This window comes from Phaethon aethereus (genome assembly GCF_964289735.1).
Source record: "Phaethon aethereus genome assembly, chromosome: 9".
NCBI classification, from domain to species: domain Eukaryota; kingdom Metazoa; phylum Chordata; class Aves; order Phaethontiformes; family Phaethontidae; genus Phaethon; species Phaethon aethereus.
Window position 1 is genome coordinate 3,454,480 of NC_138585.1, and position 19,872 is coordinate 3,474,351.

At 38.1% G+C, this 19,872-nt stretch overlaps 1 protein-coding gene across 1 annotated transcript in view; it reads left to right on the forward strand.

The window, feature by feature from the left end:
• UGGT1 (UDP-glucose glycoprotein glucosyltransferase 1) overlaps positions 1 to 19,872 on the forward strand; it is a gene marked incomplete at both ends in the record, with an annotated part of 43,814 nt that overhangs the window by 16,049 nt on the left and 7,893 nt on the right. The window contains 18 exons of the mRNA XM_082003689.1: positions 226 to 345; positions 1,451 to 1,536; positions 1,935 to 2,070; positions 3,351 to 3,482; positions 5,232 to 5,396; positions 5,607 to 5,727; positions 6,501 to 6,599; positions 7,822 to 7,845; positions 8,390 to 8,484; positions 9,150 to 9,356; positions 9,955 to 10,086; positions 11,043 to 11,173; positions 13,611 to 13,706; positions 14,036 to 14,138; positions 14,618 to 14,697; positions 15,193 to 15,382; positions 17,757 to 17,915; positions 19,703 to 19,788. Of these exons, the coding sequence (XP_081859815.1) occupies positions 226 to 345; positions 1,451 to 1,536; positions 1,935 to 2,070; positions 3,351 to 3,482; positions 5,232 to 5,396; positions 5,607 to 5,727; positions 6,501 to 6,599; positions 7,822 to 7,845; positions 8,390 to 8,484; positions 9,150 to 9,356; positions 9,955 to 10,086; positions 11,043 to 11,173; positions 13,611 to 13,706; positions 14,036 to 14,138; positions 14,618 to 14,697; positions 15,193 to 15,382; positions 17,757 to 17,915; positions 19,703 to 19,788 (2,162 nt within the window). The remainder of the gene's footprint in view (positions 1 to 225; positions 346 to 1,450; positions 1,537 to 1,934; positions 2,071 to 3,350; positions 3,483 to 5,231; positions 5,397 to 5,606; positions 5,728 to 6,500; positions 6,600 to 7,821; positions 7,846 to 8,389; positions 8,485 to 9,149; positions 9,357 to 9,954; positions 10,087 to 11,042; positions 11,174 to 13,610; positions 13,707 to 14,035; positions 14,139 to 14,617; positions 14,698 to 15,192; positions 15,383 to 17,756; positions 17,916 to 19,702; positions 19,789 to 19,872) is intronic.

Genomic DNA, 19,872 nt, shown 5'->3' on the forward strand with positions numbered 1-19,872 from the left:
TTCGTAAGCTGAGAGAGGAACTTTTGTTCTTATCTCGCAATCAGCTCTGAAACTGCAGTGAAGAAAAAAAGAAAAGTAAGGTTATAAATATAATTAGCTTTTTTTGAAAAGCTTAACTTTTTATTCATACGGTTCTCAATATAGTGTCTGATTTTAAAATATTGTGCAGTCTCAGACTTGAGCAGGAGGACTGTCAAGCATTTAATTGCCATTATTTTTTCTCAGTGGATCAACAATCTTGAAGTTGACAGTCGGTATAATTCCTGGGCTTCCAATGTGCAAGAACTGCTGCGTCCCACTTTTCCAGGCGTGATCAGACAAATTAGAAAAAACTTCCATAATTTTGTAAGTAGTCATCTGACTAGAAACGAAATGTGCATTTTTCTTCAACAGCATCTTACCCACATATATGCTGGATTCCCTGTCACTTCAATTATCTTGAGATAGGATGCTTTTGTTCTACCCATACTAGTAAGTTACGGCTGAGATTCAGAGATTACTGAGCATGATTCTCTAGCATCTATTAGATGCCACAAATTGCTTCATCAACAGAAAAAACTATCACCTGACAAGTGAGAATTTGGTGCATTTCGACTTTGTGATAATACCTGAAGCTGGTTAATGAAATCCCTCAAATATGTTAATTAGTATCTTCTTAACAGAGTTAAGACCAACTTCAGTTGTTTCAGTTAGAAAGCATTCTTGCACTAAGACTTCAAAAGATAATCATCAGTCCTCAGCTTAATCCTGGGTATCCTTTTAGTCTCTAGGTAAACTATTTAAAGTTAGGTCTACTAACGGGTTTGCAAATTCTGCGCTGTGACTTTTGTCATGTGGCAGAGTGGCCCTATAAAAAAAAAAAAAGGACTCCTGATTAGTGGCAAACGGGCTTGAACCACCTCAAGCTGTGGGAGCATTATTGTGTTCTCTTTTTCTCTGGACTTCACTACTTTCAACATTGAAATTATTACATGAAAAGGCAACGCTTGGCATGAATAAAGGGCCCTGAATTCCTTTGGAATGGCTCTGTTCTGGCTGGGTTTGGGCTTGTTCTGAGACTGTCTTACCAGCACCGGCTCTCCAGGGCACTGAGCAGAGCAGTGCTGTGTGTCTCAGCTCTGACAATGCCTATCTCCCATGCACATCTTAATGGCTGGATTTGTGTACACGCCGAGGCAGAAACCTAGATGCTAGGGAATGCTGAGGTAAAGATAAAGTACCTAAGGAGTCTGGTCTCTTCTGGTTAAAGGAGAGGTTTAGACAGGGTATTTTAGACAATGGACTTAAAAGACTTTAGAAGAAACTATTATTTAGTGGGCCTCATCTCCCTGGCAGTGTTTAAAATAGGACTGATGATAATTCGGCACAGAGACGTGAATGAAGCTATCTCTAATTAGAAAGCTTGACTTCTTAAGGAAATAGAAGCTTACCGCTTGCAATTTATACGCAGGTGCTGATAGTAGATCCTACTCATGAGACCACAGCAGAATTAATGAATGTGGCAGAGATGTTCTTCAGTAACCACATCCCACTGAGGTAATCACTATGTTTTAACAGGAATTTTTTTACATCAGTTTTATTTTTGTAACTTTTGCAATTTTAACATTCTAATTGCTAGGACATTGTAGAAATGTTAGATACCTTGTATTGGTGGTTGGGAAGGGCAATATAACTTTTGCTACTAGCAAAACAGAGGTCAGTTCTTAAAAGCAAGTACTTTGGATGAGAGAGAGATGAAAAGCAAGATTCTTATGGACTCACCATTAGAGATTCTATGTCCTAAGTTTGATTCCTGGCCACTCTGCTCAAAATCTTACCAGTCAATTCTGGAAAAAGCCATTGTCTAAGATTATGATCTTAGCTGACAGTTGTATGAAGAGTTGATCGTTTATTAGTGTAATAGATTCATGATCTGCGGTTTTATTTGGTTGCAGGATAGGACTAGTCTTTGTGGTTAATGACTCGGAGGATGTTGATGGACTTCAGGATCCTGGTGTTGCCCTCCTTAGGACATACAATTATGTGGCACAAGAAGTGGACAATAATTATGCTTTCCAGACTGTCATGTCTGTAAGTATTCATTTAAAAGGCAAAGTAATGTTTTTGTATTTTCCATGTATGTAAGATTATGTTAACGTGCTAATATGTAGATAATGGAAGCCTTTTTTTTTTTTGACTCTTGAGTATTCCGAGAATCTCCAAATACTAGTACCGCTCAAGACATGTTTCTTTGTTAAAGTGCTTCTGACCTAACTTTAACAAATGAGACTGGATTCAAATGTGACACACAACACTTCTGCATGTTTTTCTGATCCTGCCTCCGCTGTCAGTTGTCAATGTCAATTGACATTCAGTCAATGACTTCTAAACTGCCATATCCCTTCAGTATTCTAATTTGTTTTGAACAGTTCCTGCTGCGTACTTTTGCCATGTTGGAGGATGATTAAGTGCTAGTAAATGCATTTTCACCTGTGGTTTGACATTGTTCTACAAATCTACAAGCTGGGGCATACTGTAACATTAAACTGCTGGTGACTTTTATTCTCATTTTTTTTTTGGTGTGTATTTGTAAGCCAAAATAAAATCTTGGGCCTTCAAGAGGAAAACAGTTACCTACTTTACATGTGAGTTCTGTTGTATTGTTTATAAACATGTCTTGAGTTCTGAAGGGAAGGGTAGCTCTTTGGATATGCTTTATGATGCCACAAAGATGATCAAAGGACTGGGAGGCCTGCAGTATGAGGAAAGGCATAGAGAACTGGGTTTGTTCAGCCTTGAGAAAAGAAGGCTTAGGGGAGACCTTATCACCATGTTCCAGTATTTAAAGGGTGGCTACAAAGAAGATGGAGACTCCCTTTTTACAAGGAGTCACATGGAAAAGACGAAGGGTAATGGGTACAAGCTACTCCCAGGGAGATTCCAACTGGACACAAGAGGAAAATTTTTCACAGTAAGACCAATCAGCCATTGGAATAATCTCCCCAGGGAAGTGGTGGATTCCCCAACATTGGACACTTTTAAGATTCGGCTGGACAGGGTGCTGGGCCATCTTGTCTAGACTGTGCTTTTGCCAAGAAAGGTTGGACCAGATGATCCTTGAAGTCCCTCCCAACCCGGGATTCTATGATTCCAATCTCACTGGAATGACTACAAGGTAAAACAAGATAACTACAAGAGCTACAATTGCTTAGGAGCTGTTATTGCAGCTAATAAATGTGAAAATATGTTTTGCAATCTGGCTGCTAATGCCTTATAATTACTGCAATATAGGTGACAGGTCAACTTACCTTTGGTAAGGAGAGAAGCTTTACAGCTGCAGCTGTAAACTTGTATTTGTATCCCCCTTTCAGATATATAACAAAGTAAAAACAGGAGATCAGCTGAAAGTGGAGCATGTGGTTAGTGTTCTTGAGAAGCAGTATCCTTATGTGGAAGTCAACAGCATTCTGGGCATTGATTCTGCCTACGATCAAAACAGAAAGGTAAGAATTCATGAAATAGAGCTTTTTTTCACTTTTTTTGTTTCAACACCATTTTTAAAATATAGTTACGTACAATTTCTTGATCCAATTCGCTTACTAACCAGGTGGCTGTTTTGTTATCACATTGGGTGACTTTTAGTAATACTTTAGTAAGTATTTATGTTCAGCACAAAGCTGTATATAATATACGTAATATATATAATGTATTGTAATATATACTTTTAAAAGAACTATAGGTATAGTATGAGAACTAAGATAACTTTCTTATGACTCACAAGTCATGCTTTCATCCTGGTATGCAGACAAAGCTTAAAATCGCTTGGAAAAATCAAGGTGATGGAATGGTTCATAAGAAAACCAAGGGACTTAATGTCCCAGAAGGATTGGAGTGTGAGATAAAGTAATGATGATGAATTCAGAATGTCCTTCCTATAGCAAGGCATTCAACAATATTCCTCAAATAATTTCTTAAAGTTATTCTTGGGGTTGTTACTTTTCTGTATGGAAAAAACTGTGACAGCACATCACTACCGGATCACTTGTATGTGAGATCAAGCAGATTTTATTTGGAGTTCTATAGGGGGTTGGTTATATATTTTTGTTGAATATTCTAAAAGAAGGAATGAAAATACTGTCCATAATAGCTCTGTAATGCAGACGATACTGCCTACATCGTCTTACTTTTACGTAAAAGTAAGGAATGCAGTCAGGGTCTTATAAATAGGCTTGAATGCACACATGCTTTTCATCTTCCGATGTAGGAAAGTAAAGGGAAAAGCATTTTGAGGAAATCAAAACCAGTATCAAGTAAGGCAGACATTTTTGCATGACAGGAGAGGCCTTTTCATTTTACATACTAGATGCCAAATCAAGCCCAAACAAAACAAAAGCAACAACCACCCAAGAAGCTCTGAACACATGCAAAGTGCTCTCCTCCAGGAGACTTCAGAGGCCATTCTGGAGGCCTTGCTGCAACTGGTGTACCTCACACCATTCAGCACAGCTGCATCTTAAAACATTGCAAAGCCTTCTGGTGAGGAAGGAAGCCTTTAGAAAGAGCTTATCTCCATATAAAGGACACAAGTTAAAACAACACTGAGCATTCTTTCATGTGATTTGAGCTTCGTGATATTTGTGATCTTAAAAGGTTGTGAAAATCCCTCAGTAAGAACCTCTAAACAGCAGAACCTGATTAACTTCTGTCCATAACAGAGTATCAGTAATGATAGTGCATTTTGCAGTGGTTACATGAAATGGGAAAATTTGTCTGGCCATAATAACCCCCTCCCCACAAGTAAATGGTTTTTCATAGGTTTAAGAAACATGTTATTAAAAAAATAAAAAGAAAAAACCTCTACCCTGTCTTACATTACAACTGTCAATGCCTGCATTGCATTTGCTTCCATATGTAAAGTCAGATTTCTTGTTGTGCATTTTTTTGCTATTACCAGAAAGTTCTTACTGGACTGAATTTATTTACAGTATGAACTTAAAGGAATATTTTGCATTTCTGTATTATGAAGTAACTTTTTTTGCCTTGAAACTCTGAAAGACAAGGACATCTTCTGCATGTAAGATCCAGGAAGTGTCTTATGCACTGTGTAAAATGAATACTCTCTGTATCAGATAAAAGCTGAAAGGACATCTTAGTGTGTTTAGAATAAACTTGTGTGGATATTGCATGGAAATGTTATGAACCCTTGTGGTAATGGGCTGATGTGGTAAAGCTGCTTCCTTCCCTGTAATTAGGCAGCAAGAGGTTACTATGAGCAAACGGGTGTAGGTCCTCTCCCTGTTGTGCTGTTCAATGGAATGCCTTTTCAAAAAGATCAGCTGGATCCTGATGACCTAGAAACTGTGACAATGCACAAAATCCTGGAAACCACAAGCATCTTCCAGCGAGCTGTGTACTTGGTAGGTGCTGAGTTCATCTGTGACTTTAGAGACAAATAAGATTTGGACAAAGTGACTCAAAAGTCCCTGAATATATAATACACAAGACAACCTAACTTCCATAATTTCTTGGTTTGTTTTGTTGTTGTTTTCTGATTGTTTGTTTTTAAGTTATCTAAGGCAAATATACACATGAAATAACAAATATTGCTTCTTTATTCTTTCCTGCAGGGTGAATTATCTAATGACCAAGATGTGGTTGAGTATATCATGAACCAGCCTAATGTTGTTCCAAGAATTAACTCAAGAATCTTAACGTCTGACAGAGAGTACCTAGATCTGACAGGAATGAGTAAGGGATGATTTTAATTGCATTAAACCTGAAGTATCTGAGTCAAAGACTTTTGCTGTCCTAATGGAAAGCTCTAGTGGCAAAGTATTAACAGCACCCCAAGTGATGGTCTAGCCCCAGTGCTGGGGGAGATGTTATGTACAATAACAACATTAATGTCTACAGATTTTTCAGAACATGCATTTGTTTTGATTTTATACAGTCCTTTAGGGGAATCTGACTTGCGAAGTTGAGGAATTAGCAATGCTAGCAAAAGCCAAGAACAGTCATATAATGAATAGAGCAACAGATTGTTTCTTATTTCTAAGCTTTTGAGCAGAGATTGACAGTCATCTCATAATTACTTAAGATTTGCTGTGCAATGTATCTTAGAACTTTTCATGGCTAAATGTATTAACACCCAATGCAGCGACTCTGCTCTAATGACAGTATTGCAAAAACAACCATTTCTGAGTTGCTCAAAAATTAGTAACAGTAGATTTTTAAATGTATATTATTTACATAAATTAACTTCAACGAAGTGAGACTTGAACAGTTCTTTCAACAGACTTTTGCATATCAAATATGCAATGTAGTTATTAATGTAACTTACGAGACAATACAAATGTATTCCTCAGCTTATTATCTATTAATAGTGGAAATGAGACATAAAAAGCAGTATCATGAGGAACAAAATGGGATGTGTTCTTAATGTTCTGGTAATAGTAGTGATTTTTCTTTCATTTTGCATGGAATAGTTTGCTTTGGCATCTAATACTTTTTCTCTTCTTCAGATAACTTTTACGTGGATGACTTTGCTAGATTTACCACGTTGGATTCCAAAGATAAGACAGCTGCTGTTGCAAACAGCATGACCTACTTAACAAAGAAAGGTAACATCTGCAGTGGATTACGAACCCAAATCTAATTTTATGTGTGTTTCCAAGCGTATATACAGTACTCAACACACGTATTGAGCCTTGTTGAGGCCTGTGGGTAACGGCAAAATCTTTACTGTTAAAAAGAAAGATGTTTTTTTTTATGGCATGTTCCCCTTTTAAAACCCAGCCTTCAGTGAATACTGAAGTCCCACCCAACCTGCTCTTGCTCTATTGCGAATGACCACGAGAAATGCGGCAGCGTAAGCTCTGATCCTGCAGTGACACCGACTAGAAAAATACAAAAGGTGTTCTAGTTGTATCTCATAATTCAAAATTAGTAAAAGGCGCATGGATTCAGAAGAAAATTGTTATTGCCTGTTATGTAAGAAGACACCTAGCGTGCTCTGTGCTGTTTTTATTCCTCCGGTGCATGTACTGCTTTTTCAATGATAGTATTGTAATAAAACAGTTATACATAAAGTCTATACATTAGTGTTAAAACTCAGCTGTACTTCTCAATGTAAGAAATACATGCACCGACATAACACAGAGCTTAATCAGGCCTTTCCTATATCCATTTCAGTTAGGAATCATAAACAATTTGCTGTCATTTGAACCAATTTGTCGTGTTCCTCTGCCATCTTTACTAGACTCTCCCGGTACTAGTTTCCCCAGTACTATCTCCAGCCACTGCCACCTGCATGCACTGCCTTACATGTTCCTGTTGCTCCTTCTGTCTCCTATTTGCCCTTGGTTCGTGTTCAGTCGCTTAGATCTGAAAAAGTTTCTTGTTTTCCCGTTGTAGAGCATTAATTAAACCTACACCTCCACAAGCTCATTTGAAACTGCATTAATTTGCAATCCTGTGGCTTGCCAGTTTCAGGTCGCTGCCCCTTCTGTCACTTAAGGTATTAATAACTGGCATCTGATTACAGTAATGCTGTAGCATGTTTATTTTCTAAAATAATAGGAAAGTTATATGTATTGCTGGCTCAGCAGCAGTACAGAAATAGCAGTTATGCTAGTTATTAAAGAGGGAAGATCTATTTGAGGGGAAGAAAAAGTCAAAGCTTATTCTAATAAAATTATCACAAACTTGTTGCTTGTTGGACTTGAACTTTAGTTATTCAGTTACACCCAGTACAGTGCTGCAGCTTCTTGATTCACATTGGGATTACTATCAAATTATTAATGTCTTTCTCCTTTCCCCCTTTCCTTTCTGCTTTTTGACCAGGAATGTCTTCCAAGGAGATCTATGGTAACTCACGCTTTAGCATTTCATATGTTGTTGTTCTGGGAATTTTCTGGTTCCTTTATAACACTAGCTTTAGAATCAGCAGGAAATGAAGAAAGCTGTTTAAATGCATGTTTGCTTCATCACTTTTTTCTCTATACAAAACTGATCTTATGAACTAACAGCTTCGGTATGAAGAGGCGGTATGTCGGTACCCTAGTTGGAATCTCTGAAGTTATTTATAGGTTCCTTTATAATTTATAAATTTAAAAGGTAGCAAACAAAAAAACAACTTTTAAAAAATAAATCCAGCTTTGAAACAGTGATGCATGCCGTCCTGTGTGGGTTTTATGAATGAGGTAAATGAAACCTAATATAAACCCCATACTATTATTCTTGTCTTGACAGACTTTATAGCTTAGCTTCAACCATATCTTTCCTATGTAACTTTACTTTTTTTGAAACCTTTGCATGTGCATCATATTTCTCCTTCAAATGAGGAAAAACTGAAGATTTCCTTCCCTTCACTCTCAAATTTCTCCCACTTTTTTTTTTTTTTCAATTGCAGATGATTCCTTTGTTAGACCTGTTACTTTCTGGATTGTTGGTGATTTTGATAAACCTTCAGGGAGACAGTTGTTGTATGATGCAATTAAACATCAGGTAGGTAATGTTTTTATTTTAATGGGTTAGCAGAGCTAATAAAGCAGTACGAAGAGGCTTGAAAAACACAGGTTTTACTTCTTCCTGTTGTACGACCTGGGGAGATTGGTTCTCCCTGCAGGGTCTCTAATTTCCAGCCTCATCTAATTTGTAAGGGCTGGAATGTTGCTGACCTTCTTGTACTAGGACAGGATCCCTTCTCAGCACTATACTAATACAGTAAAGAAAAGATGTTTGGTTCCAAATTGAAGTTGTCTGTGTTCTGGTTTGGAGGTGAACATGAGCGTTGCTCTCTGCTCTGTCTTGTCTGTTCCTGGGAGATAGCTGAATCATAAAAACAGATAGCTTACTCCTAAATCACTGTTTTGTCAGACCTCTGAGCGGTAGCCATGGTCCTATGTCTCTTATGTAGCACAGCATTATCTAGAAGATTCCTGTCACAGTGGTGCCTTTACGTAAACAAAATACTTGATGTTAAATTCATTCATTCATTCATTCATTCATCCTTTTAACCTTGTGCTGTTATTTACCTAATTTGGAATCTGTTTTTCTGGTTAAGAAATACAAAGCTTTTGCTATAGAGTTTATTATAATAGACTTAGTCTTCTCATTTAAAACACAGCTGAAATGTACAACTTTCCTAATGCACGTTTTCTTAAACACAGAAATCCAGCAATAATGTTCGAATTAGCATGATTAATAATCCTAGTGAAGATCCAAATAGCGAGAATACACTTGTCCCTAAAGCCATATGGGCAGCTCTACAGACACAAACATCAAATAACGCCAAGAACTTCATCACCAAAATGGCAAAAGAAGAAACTGCAAAAGCACTAGAGGCAGGAGCCGACATCTTAGAATTTGCTGTTGGGGTAAGCAAGTTTGTTGGTATTTACAAAGGTAGGGTACTTCGCTTGTTCTTCTAATGAATTTTTTAGTGCATATGTTTGTATGCAAAAGATGCAGTAACAATGGAGAGTCAGTGTTGGTTTTGTTTTTTGCTCTGAAGAGTAAGCTTATAACTGTCCATCTAAAAATAATTTATATTCTCATACACATCAAAGCTACATCTTTGAAAAAAAGGAATGAAGATTCAGGGATCTATTTGAGTCAGTTGTTTCTTGCGGGGGTTAACTATAATGTCTTTAAAAAGCTGAGAAAAAAATTACAATTACATTTCTCAAAGTCGGTTTAAAAAAGTTAGGCAAGAATCACTTAAGAACAGAAGAACAGAACAACTGGTCTAAGTAGCAAAAATTACTAGGGCTGTGGCCCTGCACATCGTAAGTTGTGATAACTTTTGAAGGTCACAGGCAAGAACTAGGTTTAAGACCACAAAGAAAAGGGACCTGGAGATAAATTTTAGCAACATATAAAAATGTTCTTGAATGGAAACAAAAAAGGTGCATTTAAAGTGTGCACAGGTATACTTTTCTTCCCATTTCAGTGTCAAGTATTCTTTTCTTTCAGGGTATGGATATCAATATTTTTAAAGAAGCTTTTGAATCTCCCAAGGTGGATTTTATTCTCTCCCATGCTATATACTGCAGAGACGTTCTAAAGCTGAAGAAGGGGCAGAGGGCTGTCATCAGCAACGGAAGGGTGAGATCAACCATCAGACAGTAAAATGAGATACTCCACACGTGGGAAGGAAGCAGACCTTGAGCAGCAGAGTCTAGGGATCAGACATAGAGTCTCAGCCTTCTTTATGTCTCAGCAGTCTTTAGGACCACTTCCAGTTTGATTTTATTCAGGCCTGTAGTTATATTTTCTTTGTACTGTGTGCAGTTAGTTGTTGGTGTTTTGTACAAATTCAGATCTCTCAGTAACAGAGTTGCTTTCATGTTTTCAGTTGGCAATGAACTGTGTCTAGGGGCAGAAAGGGATGATAAATTTGAATGATTGTGCTGCTTCAGTTCATTGGGCAAAATGCTGCTGTATCTGGCCCTGATCAAGGTGCTTTGGTCTCTTCCACCAGCTCATTTTACAATAGCCACTTAGATTAGGCAAATTATGTCACAATAGTATTTTACTGCAAATAATGAAACCCAGCTGTGTACAGCATTCAGTTTTCTTTTGTCATCTGCTTGCTAGTTAGGAAGAAAAAGCAAGTTCCAGTGGCTACTACATACTTTAAAATTTCAAGCGATGAATTGCGGTATTCTATTTCTTTCATTAGCAAAATAGCAAGAATTGTCTAGGTAGCTTTTAGGCTTCTGAAGGTTAGAGAAGCAAGATTTGCTGGAGTTTTGCTGGACTACTGGAATTGGGCTAGTACTCTGTTGCCCCTTCAAGATGTAGCATTATGTGTGTAATATGTCTGATTTTTGCAAACCAAGCACTGGGTGAAAACTGTAAGCGTTTATTTTATGCCTTAGTCTGGGACGCTTGGCTCTAAATAGCTAGAATTATCTCTTAAATTCTGCTGCCATTGACATTAAAACTGTCTAAACAGTTGGTAGCCAACTGACACTGGGCTAGAGTATTTATTTAATACATCTTGGAATTTTGTTTCAGTGTAGCCTTACCTAATAATGCTGAACCCACTTTCTTTGTAGATTATTGGCCCATTAGAGGATGGTGAGATGTTCAATCAGGATGATTTCCATCTCCTTGAGAACATCATACTAAAGACATCGGGACAGAAAATCAAATCTCAGATTCAGCAGCTGGGATTTGAAGAAGATCTGTAAGTAAATGTGAAGAAGCTTACAAACAAGTGGTGATACTTTCAGTAACATGACTTTCTGCAGCCTGGAGAAAGCTTTATCAAATACACCTGAAATAGGTGCTATAAACAAACATGCATGTGTTGGTATGGTCAGGGCTCAGCTGTTCAGAGGGACAAGTGAGAAAGGAGAAAGATGCAAAATATCTTTCCTGGGTTTGAAGTGCTTTGTGAACTACCAAAAAAGTCACTAATCTCCTGGCAGTACGGAGCTGTAACTATATCCCCCCCGATTCAGGAGGCACTTCTGAGAGTACCGGCAACACCTACTATGGTACTGTGCTGAGGGTTCATCATTCTTGATTCATTATCTGTATCTAGTAGCAACCTGCCATGGCTGGATCGTTACCTCATAACGGAAGCTGGAGAAGTTGTGTTGGCTGAAGCATCACTGACAAGCAGCAAGGAACTGGGAGAGTGCCCAAGTCTGTAGGAATTTACTATAGAACCGTTCAAGTGAACGTGAAACAGTAAATGTCTTGGTACTCACTGAGATCACAGTCCTTGGATCACAGCAGCATGGGTGGCAACAGCCTGCTGTGTTATTTGAGGAGTTCAGGGAAGTGGTTTCTGGGATTGTGGGGTTTGGGAGGGATACAGGTGGACGGAAAAAATACTGAAGGTGGTGATGCATTCTACAGGGGCTGGCTAAATTCATTGCTGTGTTGAGCTAAATGAAGTTTCATTTAAGGTTTAGTTGACTGCAGTTGGTGACAGCTTTACCCATAGAGAAGATGTCCATATGCAGAGAAGAGTTGTTTGCTTGCTGTGGGATGTGTTACGAAGTGGTATACACTGCTGCACATTATTCCATTTATTCTTGAAAATGCTTTCTGCACCGAATTACCTTTCTGCCCCTCTAAATGGGAGAGAAGCCTAACTTTTCATTAATATTAAGGCTTTCAGACTTCTTGTGGGTTTCTCCTCCAGCTAAATCTTAACTGACAGGCTGTTTTAAACCATTTGCCTCCAATTTGTCAGGGTTTCATAACTCATATGTAGGATTACTACGGTATTGATTTAAAAGCAGAAAGAAGGGGAGAAAATGAGACACTGGAGTATGCTTTCTGAATCTGTTTGCAGTTCAGCTAAGTGCTGCTTGGCCTATCAATATAAAAATTATGTTAGTAATACATTTCACTGTCAGTAGTACAGAATCATGGAAACTGCTTTTAACCTTTTAAAGAGAAACAATAGGAAAAGAGGTAGAGATAAGAAAATGAAAATCATAGCTCTAGATAATTACTGCAAAAAGCATAGAGGTGAACTAATCTAATCTAAAGAAAGTCATCTTCGGGTTCAAAAGAACTGAAGTCTATGGGTATGTGTTTGTGTGTGGGAGCTTATAGCTAAGAAGATGGTTTCTCTCATATTTAGCATTACATTTGTCCATGATGCTGCTTGACTGTTAAAGGCTGGTCAAGTAAGTTAAGCATGAGGTCTCTTGTGCAGAAGTCTTGTGTCATTCTGAATCCTAGGAGAACAGGTTTTAACAGCACTCCAAAACACTTTTGCATCCATTGATGTACTGGGAATCAAAAGAAAAATAAGGGTGACAGGGTGGAAGAAGAGGACGTAATTTGAACATAGGCTAGTTTTGGACAGAGCAGTGGTTTTCTGGTTTGAATGCTGCCAAAATTTTTTGAAAGCTTTTAAAATTATCTGCTGGATTGGAAAACACTGTAGAACTTGGCAGACTTCACCAGACTTGTGTTTTCGGTATGAACAATTTAAACAGCTGTCACTATAAATCTATGAGACTTAATTCAGGAAAAGCTGACAGACCTTTAAGTTACAGTCTTGCTTCTTGGCAAAGCTATGATGTACAAATCAATTTTCATTGAACTTTCAAGAGGTCTTACATTTTCAAGAATAAATGTATTCCTAAAATACCAGACTGAGAATTTATGGGAATAATAAAAAGGAAGAAGTCGTCAGAAGTAATTCTCTTTTAATGACAGGACCCCTCTCTCTCAAAAGTTTCTCCACATACAGGATTGCTTCCTAGTTTGTAAAGAGTTGCAGTGTAAAATGAGAAGAATGCTGTGAAACAAGGGTTTGATCGAAATCACTTGTAAGTCTAAGAGAGGTTGGTGAAGTTCAGGAATGCAGTGCCTGTAGCATGGTTGACCTCTAAAATACCAGCTGTTCTGTATTTGTTAGAGTTAAACCCTTTGGTACTCTCAGTAACAAGGCTGCAACCTGTTTAAATTAATGGCAGATTAATCCTTAAATACGTGTAATTCTTCAAAGCTTGTGTAGAGAGGTAGTAAAAGTGTTAGCCTGTGTATCTGAATTCAGTCTGTCTTCTCTTTTGCTGCTAACTGGCAGAAATGTGGTAGGTACATGCATTTTCTGAGTATCTGTAAACCTCCCCCCCGCCTTTTTTTCTTTTCAGTGCAAGTGACTTGGTAATGAAAGTGGATGCTCTTCTTTCTGCTCAGCCAAAAGGAGAGGCAAGGATTGAATATCACTTTTTTGAAGAACGATACAGGTATAGGATTGCTGATGTTTGCTGAGTGATATGCTTTTCCTTGTCTTCTAACAATCCCATTGTTTTAAGTTGCATATAACTTAAAAAAAAAAAAAAAATCCACGTAGCAACAGGGAAATTCCCAACAGTTTTCAGGGCACAGTGAGATTCTGTAAATTAATTTGTCTTCCTATCTCTATACATGTATATATGCATTTTTCTCCTCTATCTAGTTTCAGAAGGCACATAGCATTTAGGAAGTAATTTGACTTCAAAATGAGATGGATAGTGTTTTTTCCTATGTTTATCCATGCGTTTGATACTCTAAAATTGTTTTTTCTTCCTTTTAGTGCAGTTAAACTGAGACCAAAAGAGGGAGAAACATACTTTGATGTTGTGGCTATTGTTGATCCTGTGACCAGAGATGCTCAAAGACTTGCTCCGTTACTTTTGGTATGTATGCAATGTTGTAATGTGTTTTATGGCAATTTCAAAAAGTTGTCTCTGTTCTGTAATTTTGGAATGTTTGTATTCTCCTTGACTGGGTGGTGACCAACGGCCTTCTAACAGTGCATCCGAGTTGCACAATACATGTATTGGTGGAAAAACTAATTACACTATACTGCACAGTAACAAGATCACACTTAGATATCGTCTAGATAGCTTTTAGTTTCACTGTTTTAACAGTTTAGTTTGCGATGACTCTGTTCTCAAGGAAGAAAGTCTCTGCATCCCTAAAAGAACACCTGCAATGTAATGGAGCAGGTAACTGTTCTTAAAACCACCAACAGAAGGCTGGTATGGTAAGGCAAATAATGAGAAGGGAGGCTTGAGAATGAGCAGGTAACATGCCCCCTTCAGGTCTTGTCTATAAAAAGTGGTCAGCTTTCCCAGTTAGCATTTTAAGGGATGTCTTTTTCTCATTACTTTAGGTTTTGAACCAATTGATAAATATGAACCTAAGAGTGTTTATGAACTGCCAGTCCAAACTTTCTGACATGCCACTGAAAAGGTAAGCAATACCATGCCAGGGTAAAAGGAGAGAGAGAGAAAGAAAAACCCCTCGGAATGTGCAAGCACAGAAACATGGTCAAATGTCCTATAGGAAGTCTCAGTAACTGCTTTGAGCTTGTTAATATAATTTTACAACTTCCCACAGAGGATATGGGAATTTGTGGATAGCATGAGGTAATTCTGCTGGTTTACAAGTTAGGTGCATTTTTATTTACGTAAGTTAAATAAATAACGTAATAGTCTTAATGGTTGAGTCTTGCACATGCTGGCTGGTCCTTCAACATGAAAATTCTGACCTCTTCCAAGGTCAGCACAACCTGTGTTGCTTCGGACAAAGCCTCCTGTATGCAAGAGGGAATAAAAATTTTGTATCGGGCTTCTCGGAGACACTGGAGGTCTCGGAAAGCTGATGCTGTCAGCAAGTTCAAAAAGAGTGAAATATTTGCAAAGTTTGTCAGAAATACGCTCTGACATTTTCTTTCTGAAATTTCAGCTTTTATCGCTATGTTTTGGAGCCGGAGATTTCTTTCACAGCAGATAACAACTTTGCTCCAGGACCAATTGCCAAGTTTTTGGATATGCCCCAGTCTCCGCTGTTCACTTTGAACCTAAATACTCCTGAGAGCTGGATGGTGGAATCTGTCAGAACCCCATATGACCTTGATAATATTTACTTAGAGGAGGTAAGAGAAATCAACATGTTCCTATTACTGCATTTAAATGGTGGTGTTTTTTCCAGGGCTTATTTTTTGTAATGGGAAAGAAATGTAGAATTCTAAAATGCTAATAAACACAGGACTCTGGATATTAACACCTTTTATGTTCGCAGACCCCTAAATATTTTCTAGGAGGGATGCAGGTAAACCTAAGCTCACTCACAGTAAGATTGCTGTTCTCAATCACTCATGGAAGCTTGAACTACAGGTTAAAAAATATGATAGGCTTGAAGTAGATCCTACAGATGCTTTGAGGGTGTATATATAACATTTCAGAGCGTCCTGAGCTAGAAACAAAGAAACTCTTTGTTGGTCATTAAATAACTTTTTCAATTTATTAACTGAAAAATTATTTCAGACTAGAGCTCCCTACAGCTAATGCCACAGTTAAAAAGAAGATTGTTATTTTTTTAAACCTCTGTTTAGAAATTTTGAAGCAAGATCTGAGTGTTGTTCCAGTAAGTAAATTCTACCTACTTTCCTTTGCTCCAAGAAGCCACCAAGCTGGTTTTAGCTACCTGTTCATTTTCACACCTTTAGTTACTGGCAAATGCTCCTGTGGCTACTTATTAACCTCTTGCTGTTAGCAGTTAACTTTAGTAGTTTTCAGAAGGTCTAGAAATAGTGGGCTAGTAAGTGGCTACAAAATGCACTACGCTAACATGTTATGATGGGCACTAAAAACACGTATCTTAGAAGTTAGAAAATCGATGTGTGATGCAAAGTAGAAAATTTTGGACTTCAGGGTGTAATGTTAAATATGAAAGTTAAATGAGGCGGTCAAATAGGCTTTTCCCTTGAAATGAGCCATTATTTAGTTGGCCTTGAAGAACTGCAGATATACATTAAACCCAGTCATTTTATATGTATGATCCAGCATATGCAAAAGATACCAGACAGCTCTGGAGGCTGAAGTCCTCTATTTATCTGCAAAATGATTATGGCATGGGCAGTGGCAGGACAAGCTTCCCCACAGATATGCCTCAACCCTGACCTGGAGGAACCATCTCTTTTGGTGAGAGGGAAGTTCAGGCTCTAAAACCAGCCAGCCCTGGGCCTTGCCTGCTGAGACTGGCCACAGCAGCCCCAGCTGCGCAGGTGGCTCTGGCAGTACAGAAACCTGCCCACTGCATGTGTAACAACATTGTCAAACCCTTTACAAATAGGCCTCTTGAAAAGCAACAGTGGGTACAACCTTGTGGTCATTACGAACGTGCGTTACTTTCTCACTGAACGTTATACTACTGGTGTCCTCTTACTTTTACATCTCTCTGATATTGTTTGGGAATATGATGCAGCATAATTGTAGAGTCTGATATTGCTAATCCTGTACTAGTTGTTCAGAAACCTAGGAAACTGGGTAGTTGTTGTTTTGTGTGGGTATTTTGTTGTTTGTTTTGTTTTGGATTTTTTTTTTTGGTGCTTTTCATCTCTTAACCCAACTGGAAAGCCATAGATGAACCATCAAATGGCTGGTACTACTACACATTTCAAGTCTCCAGTTCCCATGCCCCCCTTGAAAGCCTGAGAAAGAGAGGGATTACATGCTTCAGGCATTCAAAGTACCATCCTGAGCCTCCAAATAAATAGCAGCTTTACTTTTGCAGGTGCACAATTTCCAATTCCCAATATGCAGTCTGTTGGTGCTATAGCAATTAAACTGTCATTTTGGATGTGCAATGAGAGAAGATGCTTTGTGAGATTAGACTGATATTTTGCTTATGTAGTACCCTCAGGCTACATCTGAATTTAGCCTGGTAGGTACCCAAGGTTTTTTGGCTTTGTGGGGTTGTTTTTGTTTTTTTTTATTTTCTTTTCTTGGCAATTCCATTCAGTGTAGAAAAAAGGAGTTGGTCTTTCTGACAGTACCCTAGCACACTGTAAGAGTAATGCAGAGCAAAATAAACTGTTTATTTCAGATGATAAATATTAGGTGAGACAAGCTTTAAAAGGTTTAGATTCGAAGTTCTGGAGCCCATCATGTACCTTTTATGAGATGCCAGACCGATCACTTACTTGACTACATTCTCCAATAAATGTTAAAAAACCCCAACCAACTGTGAAATAGAGCAACAGTCCTTCCCTTTTCTTATCCTAGCATCTTACCAGTTGAGATTCAAATGTTTTTGGTCAGGGACACTCTTAACAATATGTGTGTGAAGTTTATCACTCGAAGGAGGTGAGCTCTTTGAGGCTTTCTAGGTATTTACTTAATAAAATTATTCTGGTAAATAAAGTAAGCATTATTTAATTAGTATGGCTATTTTAGAGAGTAACTGAATCACTAAACATTTGGACTTCAGAGCTAGTGCTGAATTCAGCAGTATCCTTCTCCTTACAGGTGGATAATGTTGTCGCTGCAGAATACGAATTGGAGTATTTGCTTCTGGAAGGACACTGCTATGATATTACTACTGGACAGCCACCTCGGGGACTCCAGTTTACACTGGGAACTTCAACCAGTCCTGTCATTGTTGATACCATTGTCATGGCCAACTTGGTAAGCATTCAGGTGAAACTGGCAACAAGTTGCTGGTCCTACAGTGAGCACAATCATTTGCAGAAACTATTGAGTATTTTCTAGTATGTGGGCTATGGATATGTGGTGTTACTTACATTTGCAGTAATGTATGTGGAGTGTATCAGAACAACGTAATTCTTAACAATGATGCCTAAAACCTTGCAGTGTACTTACTTGTCTTTTACCTTTTTCAAGATGTACTCCTTTCCCGTCAGCTTGCTGAGAAGGGTCTTCTGGAATGTCTTAAAACAATGCCAGTATTCTTAAGCAACCTCTTTTCAGGGAAGGTCAGACGGTTCTGTTTTTTCTAGACAGGGGACTCCTTAGACCATCCACTCTGGTACTGTAAGCCTCGGTGGACGGTTGTCTTGTTTTGGGACCCATTTCTTCAGATCTATGGAACAAATGGAGAGAGTCAGCAGGAGTAACTGGCATTCTAGAAAACAAAGGAAGTGTGAAAGAATGGGAATTACTTAATTTAGTTCAGAAAAAGTGATGGAAATCCAAGCATATGATTCTTCCCTGCAGCTGTCTTTATAAAGTGGCTGCATAAGGGATCAGTGTGTTTTCAGTGTTCACAGTGGGCAACGAAAAAGGTAATGGACGGAAATTATGGCAAGGGAAGTCAGGCACTGGAATACTTTCTTGACAGGTAGTGTAAAAAACTGTAATAAATTGCCTGTTTTGGTTTTTGGAATCTTTAAATGTATTAAAGAAAAAGCAAGGAAAAAATCAAGGAAAAAATGTTCACTGATGCAAAATATTTGTTTTAAAATTCTTACGCTCATTTTCTATTTCTCTGTGCCTTTTCTTAGCCAAAGTAAATCCTATAATGGTTTAACATTTCTTATTGTAGAAAAGATGATTACCCGTTCTTTATGTGTGATCACCTTGTGTGTGTATGTTGGGGAATAAAGCCAATGGCTTGGAGGTGTCTTTCTTCTAATTAGTTAAACCAAAGTGAGTGTACCGCAGTATACAGTGCTGTATCTGGGAATCCTTTTCCTCAGCTCAGTGTCTGTACTGTAAAGGGGTATGAAGAGACCAGGAACATGCCCCATGCTTTTTTTTTTTTTTTTTTTTTTTTTAAGCAGACTGGTTCACATACGGAATTGCATGCATTTGGGGTAACTGTACTGAAGCATCATTACAGATGTTTATATCTTCTATAGGTGTAATAATCTAAATCACAGAAGAAAATATTCAGACCTGGAACCTGACTTGTACACAATATTTGAATTTCACATTGTAATTTTTAAAGTTCTGTAGAAGAGAGATCTTGTAACATAGAAACTATGTTACGATTTCCTGCTGTAGCTGAAGTACCACTCTGTAGCGCTTCAAAATGGATTTAAATTTTGTTTTGTAGGCAGACCTTTCGTGGACTGCTGTGTAGTTACCAACTAGTGTTTTGAAATTCCCTCACTCCTTCATGAAGGCAAAGTTCTGCAGAAAAAACTTTGGGACTGCACTGTTCCCATCAGGACACCCTGAAGACTTTCTGTCACCTAACAAATAATGCTAGACCTTTTCAGACTCCTTTTCTCTTAATGGAAAAAAAAACACCAAAGAAACCAATAATTTCAAATGGAACTTCTGGGGTTTTTCTCCCGTTCTCTGTGTTTTTTAAGGCCTTATGGCTACAGCTGCCTTACAAATCAATCTTTTCAGATATAAAACAGTGGGTCAACATACATTACTTCAAAACTTGGGTTTTTTACGTTTGCACTCTCTTGAAACGGACAAATACTCTCCTTGCTTTACAGGGTTACTTCCAGTTAAAAGCCAACCCTGGTGCGTGGACTCTAAGACTCAGAAAGGGCAGATCTGAGGATATCTACAGAATCTACAGGTAGGGCAGTGTAAGAAATACTTTAATTTCTTTCCTGTGAAACTTTTGAAGTAGGTGGGCATTGTAATATGTGAATCTAACAGT